Here is a 16,600-nt window from a genome sequence, read left to right on the forward strand (position 1 = left end):
GCCTATGTAATGGTTTACATCATGACAAAAACCAGTTTAGCTGAGGTGAGGGCATACGTCATGCATGATAAGGCCTATACTCTGCTGGCTGCTAATGGGAGCGCTTCATGGCATAGGTCTGAGAGTGTTTTTTATTTACTTTTGAACGTCACGATTTTTCAATAAACAATTAGAGCGTAATTTAAATGCTGTAACATGTACCAGTAACATTAAATTTATCAATAACAATCTAAATTCGAACTGAAAAATAATAATTAATAATTTTAAAACTCGCCTTCATCTCTTTAATTAACGAACAGTAAAGATCAGAAAAATTGGTAACGCAAAACCATTGGCAGATTAATTATTATTATTACAATAATGATAATAATTGTTATCAATAGTGTGTGTGTGTACGTGCGTGTGTGTGTGTGTTTGGCCTAATATTCCCCTTGCGTGCCAAATAGGCCTACAAGCCCTATATATTTATGATATTTGAAAGCGTGCGTAGGCCTACATGGCGTGAACCTTTTTGTTTCACATAGGCCTAAGTAGTAATATATTTTGTTTTAAAACTAATCGCTGACTATAATTATTAGAGATCTCAGTTACTTCTTGTAGGACTCTCAGCCAAACTAGGACCCAGCTAGTATATACAGAATATAGACCTGCTGTGTCCTAGACCCCATTTCCATAGATTTTAGATCGATCTATCCTTGTGGGGAGTCTCACTAGATAACTGTCAGCTTAGCCGGCTTAAGCGTCTGCCCCGCCTACTGAAAGCTGTAAGGGGGTAATTAACTATGGTGCGCGCTCGGCTGACTGCAATTTAGCGTGAACCCCCAGGGAGTTAGGTCGATCTAAATCTTAATCCATGGATCGATCTAAATCTCTGGGAATACACCCTTAGATCCAAATCGGTGAGGGTTGGGGGTCGGCTAGGGCTTAGGCTACACCTTTTGAGAAGGCAAAACGCAAGCCCGTTTCACACTTTTGTGTAGCCCATCAAACAGTGAACAGTTCCTTATTAATTTTTTCCACCGTGTAGCCATAAACTCAAAACAAAATACAAATATTTAAAAAATATTATAGGCCTAAATTTGACTTTTTGATCTAGCGTACACGTCCAGGCCTTTTAATAAGTCATAATGACACATCTATTTATTTATACATGTTTAACGATCACATCAGCTAGGCCTAAATCAGGCTAAATCTGAGTTTCTCTCTCTCTCTCTTAATATTTTTTCAGGGTGGGTGCGTGGAGGTGCCAATTTAAGTACACAGTGTGGTATAAAAACAACAACAGTTTTTTTTCTGGGATTAATACTAAAAAATCCAGAACAGACTAGCCTACATTGTTTAAATAATGCAGAAAAAATCTTCTGATTTCCCTACAATTTATGGTCAGTGGCGCTTGTTGACATTCTATCAATATTGACTGGTCAAACGTTCATAAAACGGGGCTTTTTTTCCCCTTTTTAGTCAGTTAGACTATCGGGAATAACACCACTACCCCAAACTAAACAGCAAGGCATTTTTATTTAAAAATATGGCACAAAAGTGCAAGGAAATGTTGTTGTCCAAAATTCCAGGCGCAATTTGTTTTGACTTTAAGTTAAGATTTCCCGACAGTCGTAGGCAGAGAATGCAATAGTCACTACACATGTTCAGATCCATGCTTAGTAATGCAACCTGACAAACTCAGGCAGGCCTGCGCTGCCTGGGCAGGCTTCACGATCCTTGCATCTGATTGGTTGTTTTCTTGACCTCAATGACCCGAATGTCGTTTCCGGTGAGGGTACAGAAAGTGTATATATTTGGCTGAGCTAGAGTAACCTTCAAATCCCTCCATTTTTTTTTGCAGACAGCTGGTTATCATGTGTGGGAGAACGGCCTGGTAAGTGAACCATCATCTAAAAATGCAAAGGTTTTGTTCTGCAACCAAATGTTTCGTTACTAACAGGTCAAAATAGTACCGATTGTCACTATTTTCGATTAGTGGAAACCCCGTTTTGTCTTATTTTATCTAAATGAATCCAAACAATTCAAAGTAATATGAGAGACGTAAATCTTGTTTCTAATAAAAGCAAAACTAAAAACATGATTGTTTCGAATATTACTGGCATCTCTATGTCGAGTGTACACAGCTAGCTGTGAGTTTCAATAAACTGAAACTGAAACTAGACTGATCAAGGCATGTTTTCAGCCAGGGTCGCACACACACACACACACACACACACATGCACAGAGAGAGAGAGAGAGAGGGAGAGAGACACGCTCGGCTGTCACCTTGATTGGATAGTAAACGGTTGTCGTAAAATCGCTAAAAGATATTAAAACCCGGTGCATAAACTTGAAAACCACCTAGGACAACCTCAGACTGCCACATTAATCCAATACAATGCAAAAATAAACTATAACAAGTATTTAAAGCCTTCAAACCGAATGTCGTAAAGTCCCCATATACCTCCATAGAGACAATAAAATATAGTCAGCTTGTGAAACAAGATAAATCCAGTTCCAACATAATAATCGAAATAAAATACTGCCGGGCATCGGAGCGGCCTAAAACTTGGCACGCTTACCGCTAATACTGCAGGCTACATCATCCCGTCGCTCGTTTGTAAATTCCGTGCATGGCATACGCACAATCAAACCGTATATCCAAATTCCATCTCTGATGTTTGAATTAGTCCTCTACGCTATTCAAATCAAGAAGTGACGTAACCGCAGAGGTCACCGTACACCGGGCTTACGAAAAATAAGCCATGCCATTGGACAATGCGACCTCTGCGGTTACGTCATTTCCTGAATTGGATTGTAGAGAGGACTAATTCAAACATCAGAGATGGAATTTGGATATACGGTTTGATTGTGCGTATGCCATGCACGGAATTTACAAACGAGCGACGGGATGATGTAGCATGCAGTATTAGCGGTAAGCGTGCCAAGTTTTAGGCCGCTCCGATGCCCGGCAGTATTTTATTTCGATTATTATGTTGGAACTGGATTTATCTTGTTTCACAAGCTGACTATATTTTATTGTCTCTATGGAGGTATATGGGGACTTTACGACATTCGGTTTGAAGGCTTTAACCACTTGTTATAGTTTATTTTTGCATTGTATTGGATTAATGTGGCAGTCTGAGGTTGTCCTAGGTGGTTTTCAAGTTTATGCACCGGGTTTTAATATCTTTTAGCGATTTTACGACAACCGTTTACTATCCAATCAAGGTGACAGCCGAGCATGGAGAGAGAGTACAATTAATTGAATTTGTAGTTTAGAGAAGATTTATTTGACTTTTGAGGGCTTGTCTTTTATATGATTTAAACTTTTGTTTTAACATTTAAATTCTGGTGATGAATTCTTGGCAATATCCATTCAAGCATTAAAATGTGACATTTCTGTTGTAGCACTTTAGCTCCAAAAGAAATATGCAGAAAATGTCAGTACACACAGAATGGAAAGAAAGTACAACCAAACTGGTGGCAGGACGAGGGGAAGTATCGACCATCATTTAACATGTCTCCAGGACAAAACACGTATGCTTTCTTGATTCACAATTTAAAATACCAAATTTGACAGTTATTTTTATAAAGATTAAAACACACGCATCATATATATATTTGTTCATCAAAGAGAATTCCACTGTTTGCAATGTTTGGATAGACAAATCTATGATTTCTAATTTGCACTGTAGTCAGTGGGTGAAATTCATTTTGTTCAGTGTACATGTAACTGTATGTGTGCCAGCCTTGCTTTTTAGTTCCCAATTTGATTTCGTTATACTAAAAAAAGTAAATACTGTGGAATGTTTCTATACTTAATCTTAATCAAAACAGTGTTGAATATGTGTATGCAGTTAGAGTAAAACGTATGAATCTATACATGTATAACATGTGTACATATACTTAATAACCATATAACATTTAAATCTTACAGGCCCGTCTTAGTCTCTGCAAAGCATTTTGAAGAACCATCTGAATGTGAGCGAGTTATCCTGCCAATGCGTTGGGGATTGGTACCCCGCTGGCACAAAGGAGATCCAAATAAAGTAGAATATAAAATGAACAACTGCAGAAGTGACAGTATGCTACAGAAAGCTTCCTTCAAGGTGCCCCTACAGAGAGGTGGGAGATGTGTGGTCTTAGCAGATGGGTAAGGATCTTCTCAGGGTTGTTTTATACCTCAAAATAGTTTTTTTTTTTTTTTTTTTTTTGAAGATGATCTTTTCTTAAATATAAATTGGTTTAAGTTGAATATGTTTTTGTCATGGTTTGGTCAATGCTAACAAGTTTAATGACATTTGAGATTAAAAAATCATTTGTGGTTATCAGATTTTGAAAGTCTCTTAAAATGTCCAATAAATAAATAAATAAATAAAAGAAAAGAAAAGAAAAACTAAAATAACTTTTACAGAGGAAAATTTATATTTTAATTCATGCCTCTGAAATTTTTGTTGCAGGTAAAAATTTCTGTGTGTAGATATACTTCTTGGGAGAAATTATTTTCCTAAAGATTGGGTTATAAGATCAAATGTTTATACTGGTTTGTTTTAGGTATTATGAATGGAATACAACTGAAGATGGCAAAAAGCAACCTTATTTTATATATTTCCCAAAAGATGCAACATCAGATACTGAAGAACTCAGTGTTTCAGTGAAAAGTGAAAAGGAAGAGGAAAAGAAAACAGGTGAAAATAGTAGAAGATAGCCAAGAACTGAAAATAATGGAATCATAGATATTACCATTGTATTACTAAATATCTACATGACCACAAGTCTTCAAAAACAACAACTTAAATGCCTGGTAATGTAATAAATGAGATTTTCACATATAAGTTTTTTAAAAAAAGTCAGAATTCACAATTTTACACTCCCCCTGATTTAGTGCACATGAACATGCATCAATTACTTTATAAATTTTCGTAGTCTAATTTTTGTCACCAGGTTCTTTATGTACTTCACTTACATATTTTAGATGAGTGTGATAGAAGCAGGTTGCTCACCATGGCAGGTATCTTTGATACTTGGAAGGGATCTGATAACAAGGTGAGTCAGGTGGCTTCTCTGATTAACGTGTTCAAAAAGTTATGCTGTTTTTTGCTTTTTTCAGCACATTTTATCCACTATTATACAAATAAAATGGAAAAAAAATTACAAGGATGAATGACATGCTGCTCAAATTGGCGAACAAACTTGATTGGATTATTTTCTTTCTTGTCGTCTGTACATTTGACAGCTTTGCTGCTTTGTTTTGCAACAGTTTTTACAGTCTGAAAGACCTATACTTGGTACTGAGACATTGACTTTATTTCTAGGATGGAGAACCTTTATACACCTACAGTGTTATCACTGTCGAGGCTTCCCCTTCCCTTTCCTGGCTCCACCACAGAATGCCAGTAAGTGATCAACACAGTATGCCTTTAGTAGCTCTGTTAACACTTGAGAAAACTGAATCCTGAAAGGGATAACTTTTCATATGAGATTTAAAATTCCTCAATAAATGTACATGGACCTACATAGATTGTTACCCTCTGTAATTATCTGTTAAGAGATTCTTACCAAAAAAAAAAAAAAGATTTACTAACTTTGAATGTCTAAACAGATTCATTAACCATCATCCTTTACTACAGGAAGATACATTTTATGACCCTTTTCCCACTAAACTGAAGGGTTGTTGTCTATTTAAGGTAAAGGTGATTTTCAGGACGCACAGTGGTGCCATTCATTTTATACAATTATTCAAACACATTGATCTGGCACCACTTAATGTTCTTTGTTTAGGCCATACTGGAGACTGATGAAGATGTGAAACAGTGGTTGGACTTTGGGGAGGTGCCATTGAAAGAGGTTTGTCAGGTGTCACATCATATTGTATGCATATCTAGGGCATATTGTTTGAATTGTAATAAAGACAGTAAATGTCAGTCGTGAAGCAAAAAATTAAATAATTAACACAGCTGTACAAATGTTGAACAAAATTTTTCAAGTCATGAAATGAGGTCACAAACAAACAAACAAAAACAATCAAACAAACAGTTGAGAGTAAATTGACCTTTTTTGTGATCAGAATTAAGTTATTTCTATGATGTAGAAGAAATTTCCTCAAAGGTGTGATTTATATTGTTTCAGGCAGTAAGTGTCATTCATCCAGCATCCTGTCTCCAGTATCACCCAGTGTCCACATTGGTTAATAATTCCAGAAACAACTCTCCAGAATGTGTGAAGGCTGTCGACCTCAAGTAGGTAGAATTTGGCATTTGTGGAAATGTGCTTCCAGCTTGAAATATTTTTTTGGGTATTGCAGCTTGCTTCAGAGAAAGTCACTTGGTTCATACCCAGGAGGCAACTTAGGCCTCTCAAAATATGTTTAATGTTTTTTTTTTTAATGAAAAAAATTTAGGGAGAAAATGTGTAATTCACAGATGACAGTGTGCATGGTTCACATTTCTATCATGTGAAAATATTAGACGTATTAAGTAAAATTCATTAATAGATTGTTAGATTATGTTTTAATCTTAAAAGATTAAATTATTATATCTCTGATGATTATTTAATTTTATTTATAATTTAGCAAAAAAAAGACTTCTGCCAGTGCCAATATGATGCAGGCGTGGCTGGGGAAGGGAAAACTTCAAGATTCTTCCAGTGCAGTATCTAGCAGTAAGAGAAAGTCCAGTGCAAATGTTAACTTGGCAAAGGGGGTATCCGCTGATAGCAGTAGTAACACGGTTAATAAAAGCGTGAATGATAAAGATGATGAACACGTTACAAAGAAGCCCAAGATTGAAAACTGACATTTATGCTGTAGCTGCTATCATTGCATTTAACTGTGAGGAAAAAATTATCTCATATCGTGTTGAAGTGGTCCTGTGATGGCTGTTTTCAGTTGGTCTGAATGCAGTGAGAAAGGGTATATTTTCAGGATTTCCAGTTCTTCCCAGTTTCACCCATGTAAGACAATTTGCAATATGATGTACTGAAACATGTAAATAAATTCTAAAGAAAGGGGAAGGGGCTTGTTGTAGATGTAGATCTAGTTCTGTTTTTATAGTTGGAATATGTTTATTTTTATAGAAATAAATGTTTTTATATGAAAGTGTTTTTAGCATGATGTTTAAAACTTTTTTCCAAAGTGGGAGTGCATAAAAATTGAAAAGGATTCTGAAAAATGTCTGTCAAATAAAAATTCATTTTAAATGTCTTTTCCACAAACCCTTTAAGAGATGGTAAATAAAAACCAATCCAATAACAAACAGGAAAATTTATTATAGGTAAATATTTGACTAACAGGTACAAAAATATATTGAATATTATACAAAATTGTGATAACTCCGAAATGAATCAAGCAAGTGATGTTTTGAGCTTGACCTGTATTTTCACTAAAACAAACCCAGTAAATTTCTATGAAACAAATTAATTTTGTGTTCAAACCAGTAGACGTCTAGCAGCGATGACAACACTGAATGGAAAATGTAATTTTTAGAAAAATGCAACCTTTTAAAAGCATTCTCATAACAAACACATAAAAATAACACTAGTGATGAACTTATTATTAAGCAGACCTGAAACAACCATGCATTGCACTTCTCTTTTATCCTACATTGGAATCTCTCCATCATTAGGTATTCAAACGTTAGATTGTAAATAAACCACAAAAAGCGATGATGCCTCGATTTAAAATGTTAAAAATGTTTGGTGTCCCAGACTCAATTTTAACTATTACAACTTTATACGTAAGATTGTTGAGCTTTCCTTCCTGAAAACAAAATTAGTCAAGAGGAATCACCTTTAAATATCCACAATCACAGCCAAATTTTGCAACAGCAAGTTTTTCTTGAGTTTTGTTAATTTGTCATCTTATCAGACAAACACTCAAGTTTTGTTGTATTTGGCTTGCGCCAACCACCTTCCTAGTGGTATGCAGAGTCAGTGGACCTGCAGGTTAAGACCACAGTTTCCCATTCTGTGAATCATCTCACTGAGCTGTGCCAGCCCATTCACCATCCCCTCTCTCCTGCTGTCATTGAGAAAATACAGCAACAACTTTTCTGGGTGGACATCAGGACCCTGGGCCTCTTTCTACAGGAAAATAACTTGGATAATAGTAATGCAGCCTTCCATACAATGTTTGTTATACTATAAGTAAATATATTAACTCTGTACTGTAAAAACTGCACCCACCCATGGGCTGGATGACATATTGGTACATTTACCTTCACATCTTACAACTTTGTCCCAACTCACAGGGTCTTCAAACACGCCTTTATGAGCTTTCACGCATGTTTTCACTGCAGTATTATAAAAGAAGAATAAGTTTTCTCACATACAATGAAAACTAAATGGTTTGAAAGAATTTGATCATGCAGAATTTACACCTCAAATAAAGCATGGTAGTTGTTTTACCTTTATATCCAAATAGTCTAAGAAGTGATTTAATACTTGGCAAAATGAGAAAAATTCCTCCGGATGTAGATTGGCTTCAGGAACAGGAACCGACAGGAAACTGAAATACAGAAATGAAATTTTTACAGAAAATGTTAATATGCTTTATTTCTTTGTCAAATTATAAGAGAATGACCATAAGAGCCTACTGTAGAGCTGGCCTCATAAAATCAACAGGACAAGTAAAAACTGATTCAAATTCATAGTAAAACCACTGTTGATGAATTTTAAATTAATTTAACATTCATTAATTTTTATAATAATCAAGGTTCAAAATTTAAACCAATTATTTGCTCTAGTGCAAGACCAGGGAAAAAACGGATCGAGCCAAACAATTAGACAGGATCATAATACACCATCATCATCATACACACACCAACAGTGCAGCCGACTATGAGAAAACAGCAACAACATACTTGATGAATTCCATCTTGAGCTCAAGGGACATGGTATACAGTCTTTTCAGCATCTCCACAGCCTGTTCTCTGCTGGGGGTGGACGGGGACGGCACAGGAATGGGATGGCCACTCAGGACTGTCTCTATAGTTTGGCTGCAATGAAGTAACAGGAATTTTAAAATGAATTTCAGTGACTTTTGGAAAAGGAAATATGCCACATCTACACATACTGAGTACACACAAACCACACTATTGTATATTTTAGTTCATAGATGGGGTAGGTGACATACTATTTTATGAATTATTTCAAAATGATGTAGGTTTACAAAGTTAACTTGGATGAGTTATCAAACTCTCAGATCATAAGAAATAGTGCAAACTTTGTAAACACTTAGTCTTTGTGTACCAAGAGTAATACAAGGACAGCTGTAGCTAGGCACTGTACAATTCAGAGCACAAGGTGATGCAATTAATAGTTATGAAACTACAGTTACATCAAAATGTGCTAGTATCCACTGGAAAAATTAATATAACTCAGCACTAACATCTGCATTACCTGTATTCATGAATAGTTTCCCATATACTCTGAAACTTGAAATAAATGGCTTGCTCACTTTCTGGATCCAAAACAGACACAGAATGCATTGTGGGAGGTGGTGCAGGCTGCACATGTATCACAGATGAAGACTGAGATGGCATATCAATTGTATCCTCTGACGCAGATTCCAATGTCTCCATTAGTTCAACACTTTGTGACAAAACAACATCTTGTCTGTCATTTTCTGGTACTTCCAGGTAATTTCCATTATTGGAATCATCTAAGCAAGTGTCACGACTTTTGATCAGGTCTTCTAGCTGACTGAGTCCACAGGGTTCCACAGCACCACTCATGACACTGGAGCATACCGCTGACAGCTCCTCAAGTCTTTGGATGGTTTTTGTTAATTTACCTTCATAACTGGAAAAAAGGTATTCTGAGATCAATTGGTGTTTTGTTTATTGACAAATGTAAAACACATTTATCTTGGCTGCATAGAACGTGAAGTAATTTTTTTTCTTTTTTAATTTCAATACCAGGTTATGCAAAAGCAATCATGATAATACTGTCTAGTAATGACCATTCAAAATGCATATTTTTATTTGATTAGAATTAATATAGATATGGTTAACATCTGGGGAAAGGTATTTAGAACCCCTCTTTTTAAATGTCCTGTATCTGCATGAGGTTCATTGCAATAGACAGTTTATATTCAAAATGAATGGCTTGTGATATGTACTTACTCTGACTTACTCCTTAATTCTTTGCAGAGTTTCAGACTGTCTGACATCAATGTTTTCACCTGATTCAGACTGGGGTTTCTACCTGGAGAACAACAGATACAACATCTTTGTACTCAAATCAATCTATTCTTGGCCTGCATGCCCATGTAGGAAATAAGGCAATTCATTATAAATTATACTAGTAAGCAATTTGGGCCCTGATACACTAACACTCGGACAAACTACAAGCCACTGGGTTCTTATAGAGAAACAGATCAACTCAGTTTAAACAAGTGTCAAATCTTAAAATCTCATAAGTCAAGAGCATAACATACCTAGAGCACTCTTGAAATATTGCACAAGTTGCTTCACCACCTGAGAAAGCTGCCTGTTCAGAAACATCCCAAACACAGCCATCCAGTGCCTAAAAAACAGGGAAAAAAACCCCATAAAACTGATTATATTACTATTATCCTTTATATATAATATTTACAATATTCAAACAGAAAAAATTGTTCCAATTCAGTAAACACACCGGATGCCCACTATTAGGGTTAAGTCAATTATGAAGGCTGACAGCAAGTTGGGGGGAGATCCCAAATTAATTATCCATTTTGAAATATAAATAAAGCACACTAACTTGTCAATGCACTCCAGAATGTCCCTCAGTGTCCACGGTGGCTTCCTGAGAACTACTTCCTGCCTAGAATAAAAAACAAACAGGTGTCACTTCTCCCTCTTATGCATGTACATGTAATGCAATCTTCTAAATTTCTTAAAACAACTTCTATATGTATATAGTACTGCCAATGAAGAGACTGAACACTTGTCAACTGTGCTTTGACAGCTTTACATCATGAAGCTGGTGACATACGTAAGAAAAAATACATGGGCATGCATGTTTAAAAGATAAGATTTTCCAAAAATCAAACTTTTAACTTTAACATCACGAATTGGGAATTTACAAATCTCATGAATCTTCAATTCAAAGTAATAATTTTACCAGATATCACCAAATGCTTCCTTCATCTCTTTTTCCAGAACAATGCCCAGGGAATCTTTCAGAGTTAACATTACTTCTTGTGTGATATCTTCACTCTGTAAAAAGCAAATCATAAAAATCTTTATATTAATGTATCCAAAAGCATGCTGTAACTACATGCACAACAATACTGCTTTTCAAGAAACAATGGAAAGCATCTTGAGCACATTACAACCTGAAATGTCCACCTTAATATGACTGACTTTGAATACTGTCTCAAAAGTAAGACTAAACAATTAGTAACAAATACTACAGATATGAAGTATATAAATATAGAAATAGTCTTTTATTTATTCAAACGACAATGGAGTCATATCATTACCAACTCAAGTTCAAGCTCCTGTCTAGTTTTCTTCTTAGGTGCTACTACAGTTTCAACACAGTTCTGTCTTTGGACACTAGATGGTGCTGTAGTAGGCACAGTATTCACTTCATGAGGACTGGCAACATTTACTGGCCCCAGCTGCTCTGCTTCAACTGAGTCACATGAAACACATGCACTGTGATTGTTATATAGGCTCATAAGTACATGTATATTTTCCACATTACTTATCGTCATTAAAATTCTTCTTAGAAGTGAAAAATAGTTGGGATTTTCTGCCTGTTGCAGGGGCGGATTGAGGCCCTCTTTTGGGTCTTCTGGAAGACGGTCAGAATTTTAAGTTTACATTAATGGGTATCTAATTTTTTCTGTCGGAAGACACTCAAAAATAGATCAACAAAGATAATTTGGAAGACTGTCAGAAAATATATCTCTGGATCCACCCCTGAACTGAATGACGAAAACTACAATTATATAGATCTAATTTATGATACTTACCAGCTGCTACTGTATCAAAAGGTGTTCCTCTGATCTCTTGCTGCATGCCTTCTACAATACCCTGTCTGTTAAAGGCAGGAAATCCCGTGATCATACACTTTGTACACAGGTTAGTATCATTGGAGAAAACAACTATCTTTGAAGTAGGATCTGAAAAACAGGGCATTTAAATTGACCAGCATTGTATTATTTTTTAAAGAAAACATTTTGTGTGTGATATTTCAAACAGGTTTTACAATGGTGGCGGCTATACGTAGTTTATGAATTAAGACTAGGGTTTCCAAAGCACAGGCTTAGGGAACATCTCAGTATGTAATATACACACCTAATTATTGACATTTTAAATGCCATCTTTATTAAAATGAAATATGATTATACTATCCAATACGCATGTTTGCAGACTGCATAATTATATAAGATCATTCAAGACTCCAAGGCATATAAAGTAAGAAAAATATTTTACTATGTGTAGATTTATCGACTTAGCATTTTCAGCTACAATTTTAGCTCTTTAGATTTGCACTTTCATTCACTGTATAATATCTCTGAATAAACTTACATTGGCATGGTACATCTTCACTTACATTTTTGTCTGAACTGTAAACAGCACTGCAGCAACCTGTCATCATTATTCTCTATCTTAAAACCTTGAAGATCCTGGGAAGACTGATGTAAAATAGATGTACAAAGATGTACTGAACACTATAAATACTGAGTATACATTACATAATAAGAAAGACTTGAGCTAATAGACTGTTTTGTTGCTTTGAATGACTAAACACAATTTATTGGTCACAATAAAAGGATTTATGTGAGACTTCCAAGGGATAGAGTTGGGATCATATAAAGAGAAGCTCCAGATGTTTGTTCTTTAATTATAGACAGGGTGTCTCTTCTTTTAATTAACTCTTTATCTTTAATCACTAACACGTGCCAGGAAGGATGAAGAGATATTATTGCACCATGATTGGACAGTGCTACTTGGCTTCATTACTATCAGCCAATCATAAGCTGAGGGTACAGTTTCGCCGAGAGCTCAGAACATTCTTTTAGTTGCTCAGGAAAATTCAGACTTCTTAGAACAGGCCTTATAAACAAATTAGGCATTTCTGGAATCGGGTCTCAGATTTGTGAGCACCAATGCCAAAATTAACAACTTGAGCCACTTTCATATATTTCTTTGATAACTTAATGTATCTTTCCTAATTATTGTTCTTCATTTTCAACTTATTTTTTGTTTATTTTATTGTATTGCTAAAATTAATTAACCTAATGAAAAATGATGTAATACTTACCTCTTGTGGTGTCTGACCTATGAGATGTGGTCGTTTCATCTTAAAACTTTCGTGTAAAAACTTGACTGCTGCATATGCTTTCCTCTTGATGTTGGTTTCCTACAAATATATAGGATGAATACCGAAGGCTATTCTAGTCTTAATTCTCAACCCGCTCACAAGTATAGGGGACATCTACTATTAGTAGATTGCGTTTTTTTAGATAACAAGCTTTTAACTGGGTCGTCATATTTGTTCTGCAGACTATTTAGTCCCCTGTTGTGAACGCAGCCTTTGAACACTAACCTTTTTATTGTCCTTCAAATAATCCAGCTCCTGAATGACCACCCAAGGAATCACAAGCACTGGTCTGCCTATCCCTGATCAATAATCATTGTTAGTATATATTTTAATTACACTAAACCTCTCTAACAATCCCTTCTTTTCCCTTTAATTCAGTTATGCACATACATGTGTGATCAAAATCACATATACATGAATTACCTGGCAACTACATTACTAAATACCTTGGCTGCTAAAAAATAAAGACATACATATCTGGAATTCCATTAATTAGAATCTTTTCTAACATATTTCTACTCTTACTAGGAAGTGAAAAGTTCTTTGTAATCATAAATGTAAATACCTGGAATGAGGTGTGCTAAGATTTCCTTTACAAACTCCAAATGGCTGAGCAAAATGTTTGTGTCAAGCACCATGTATAACTCCTGTTTAATGGAAAATTAAAACTTAATACTGTCATCAGTATCAAAGTACCCAGTGACTCAAATAAGTCAGAAGCACAGATATACTTAAGAAAGAAATGCTATGATGAAAACAAGATATAAATTCCACTTAACAAATATTATGAAGTTCACATTTTATCTGGAAATTACAAATTAAATAAAAAATATATATATGCAATAGATGTGTATAGTAATAATAGCCAAAAATGAGTACAGGCAAAATTGAAGTAAAATATACAGACGCAACAGTACATAATATGTTATATTTACCGCTTTATCCACAGAGTCTGGCAGCTGCCTGTATAGTACAATACTCTTTAAATCAAAGGGGGAGGAGCCTCTTGGAAGTCTGCCCTCTGGTGTTGAGCACCTATTGATATCAGGCGACATCTGGTTCAGTGGACAATTTCCTGGAGACACTGCATGGCTTGGTATCTGCATACATTGGGCGTCAACTTTTTGAACCTGATTTGTGAAAAGATTATCTTGCATGTGGACATTGCTTTGTGTAAAGATTCCCATTTGATTTGTTTTTACCGAGGTAGACATAGGACTAGGGTTCCCTAGTGGCACAGGTTTACTGTTCTGGGGTTGTGGCACAAGGGAAGTACTTTCTTTTGGAAAAGAAGAACTGGTGTCAGCACTTTGTGGTTGAACAGTATACGGTTTCCCTGATATATCTCTCTTTAGCATTGGATGTGTGACCTCATTCCTATTTGTTTCACTTCTAACCTGGTTTCTGTGTTTTGTGTAGGGCTTGGTATTAGGTGTAAATGACTTTTGACTGTGCATCTTATTTCTATACACATGGTCAGATCCTGGAGATTCTGATATCTGCTCAGAGCAATTTGGAACAGGCTCTAGACTAGAAGTACTAAGATTGGGTTTGGATATGTTTAATGCACGCATAAGACTCTTTCTATGTGATCTGTCAGATACTTTTTGTTCCTCAGCTGCTACAAGACTCCATGTACCTTTGTTCTTAGGAGTTTCTGAAACAATCCCACCTGCAGATGAAGAACTGACGTCTCCTCTAAGGGGTGTTGGAGAATATTTCCTTCTCTGTGTCCCTGATGTGTTTGCAGTGGCATCATTCTTAGTGGATACACACCCATGAGGAGTTTTTAATCTTTTATTTACTACCAAACTGTTTATTAGATCCAAAGCATTTGCACTAGTCGCAGTACTTGATGAATGCCTTTTGGTTCCCGTTTCAGTGCTTTCACCTTGCTCTTTCTTAGAGACTGATGGACATTTTTTAGACTGAGATTCGAATCTTTTCTCATTGTGGGCTCTGTTCCTGGTCACTATTTGTGGGGTGTTTAACAAATTCCCTTGTCCTGCATGAGTGTTGGCACATGGATCAAAACTTGTCTGTAACGTTTGCTGTGCTGCTTTACTTCTAGGTTTCTTCTTTTTCTTCCTTTTTTTCTTCTTTTGATGTTGCTGAGCTAACTTGTCCACCACGGGAGTCTCTGGAGGTCTTGTGCTTGATGAGGCTCCAGGAATCGTTTCAAATTTATGGCTGCTGCAAGCTGCCTAACAATGAGAACCACATTTTTGTAAAGAGGCTTGAAATTATATATGATCAATGCAGTGTTATTTGACATGATTAAATTATTCAGTAAAATGCACAGAAGATTAACCCATATTAAATCCAGATACTCAGATACTCAGCACTCAATGAATTTTCACCATAGCATTTTATGTGATGCAAAATTTTTAATACAAATGGTCACGCAAGAACAGATTACTTCTAGGTATGATATTAATTTGATAACAATTTGTTACTAAAAGAAAATGAAATAATTTGATATCATCTAGGCATATATATATAGTCAAATATTTATACGAAAGTAAGTCAGTCTTAGAATGGACATAAAAGGATATAATTTATTAAAACATAAGATGCCTACTCTCTTTTCCTTCCCCTCCTTTGGTAATTCCCAACAAGACTGCCCTGTGGCAATGTTAAAATAATAAACTCTGTTGTGACGGTTGGATATTTTAAATACCCAGCCAGGTGGGAGAGTAACCTCCTCCTGGCTCTTCTCTTCAGCCCTTCTGTCAGCCATGCTGGTCTTCAGGGTCTTCCCCTGTATCTACAGGTAGTGTGCACCTTTTCTCCAGAGCCATTCTGCGAATAAGAACGAATTGACTGCTAACAATAAAACTCAAAACATACCAAATAGTACTCGGACAGTGGAACAGTTGAAGTACAAGCATATAAATGTAAACACTACCGCACCAAATCACAAACGCCGATATCGCTTCGTTTATACCTTTTTCAATTTACAACTTGATACAAGATTCATGCTGAAATTTTCATAACTTATTCCCTTTAAATTGAAGTTCTAGAAACAGTGAGAATCCCATAGAATTGGCCCTTACCCTGTCCTCAGTTTTGTCGAACGGCTGATGAAAAAGAATATATTTCACAAACGAATATCTAAGTCTAAGAGACGCAAATTAACTTCCACTACCAGTTCCAGCAGATGACACTTTCCTGCTGTTGCTGCATTTTCACGGTAGAGGGCACTAGGGTAAGAGCAATTCAATTTATGGTTGTCGTTACCGAAAGCCTCTTAACGTTAACATATATCTCTCTAATATTTGTAGCAATATGTTATGAG

General features: G+C 35.8%; 2 protein-coding genes across 3 annotated transcripts; one reads left to right on the forward strand and one right to left on the reverse strand.

Annotated features, from left to right (window-relative positions):
- The first annotated feature begins 1,698 nt into the window (after nucleotides 1–1,698).
- LOC106161721 (abasic site processing protein HMCES) lies at nucleotides 1,699–7,084 on the forward strand. Of its 2 annotated transcripts, none has more exons than XR_015333478.1 (9): nucleotides 1,699–1,876; nucleotides 3,394–3,522; nucleotides 3,923–4,138; nucleotides 4,540–4,673; nucleotides 4,961–5,031; nucleotides 5,301–5,381; nucleotides 5,767–5,832; nucleotides 6,115–6,280; nucleotides 6,557–6,719. XR_015333478.1 is itself a non-coding variant. In XM_013538745.2 (9 exons), the coding sequence occupies exons 1-9, from the start codon at nucleotides 1,857–1,859 to the stop codon at nucleotides 6,777–6,779; spliced, it is 1,050 nt and encodes a 349-aa protein (XP_013394199.2). In that variant the 5' UTR covers nucleotides 1,699–1,856; the 3' UTR covers nucleotides 6,780–7,084. The 2 variants fall into 2 exon arrangements, 1 of the variants encoding a protein (XP_013394199.2); XM_013538745.2 differs by having other exon boundaries at nucleotides 6,115–6,224; nucleotides 6,557–7,084.
- A 147-nt stretch (nucleotides 7,085–7,231) lies between these two features.
- Nucleotides 7,232–16,520, reverse strand: LOC106176114 (uncharacterized). The gene is made up of 17 exons (XM_013558349.2): nucleotides 16,359–16,520; nucleotides 15,884–16,104; nucleotides 14,238–15,506; nucleotides 13,868–13,949; nucleotides 13,528–13,601; nucleotides 13,243–13,341; nucleotides 12,532–12,613; nucleotides 11,948–12,097; nucleotides 11,450–11,604; nucleotides 11,089–11,183; nucleotides 10,726–10,788; nucleotides 10,421–10,509; nucleotides 10,107–10,188; nucleotides 9,382–9,783; nucleotides 8,844–8,978; nucleotides 8,389–8,488; nucleotides 7,232–8,064 (listed from the first exon to the last, which is right to left on the reverse strand). The coding sequence occupies exons 2-17, from the start codon at nucleotides 16,040–16,042 to the stop codon at nucleotides 7,912–7,914; spliced, it is 3,189 nt and encodes a 1,062-aa protein (XP_013413803.2). The 5' UTR covers nucleotides 16,043–16,104; nucleotides 16,359–16,520; the 3' UTR covers nucleotides 7,232–7,911.
- Nucleotides 16,521–16,600: the final 80 nt, after the last annotated feature.

The sequence above is a fragment of the Lingula anatina genome, chromosome 3 (assembly GCF_051362555.1).
Source record: "Lingula anatina isolate TDL-2025a chromosome 3, LinAna3.0, whole genome shotgun sequence".
NCBI classification, from domain to species: domain Eukaryota; kingdom Metazoa; phylum Brachiopoda; class Lingulata; order Lingulida; family Lingulidae; genus Lingula; species Lingula anatina.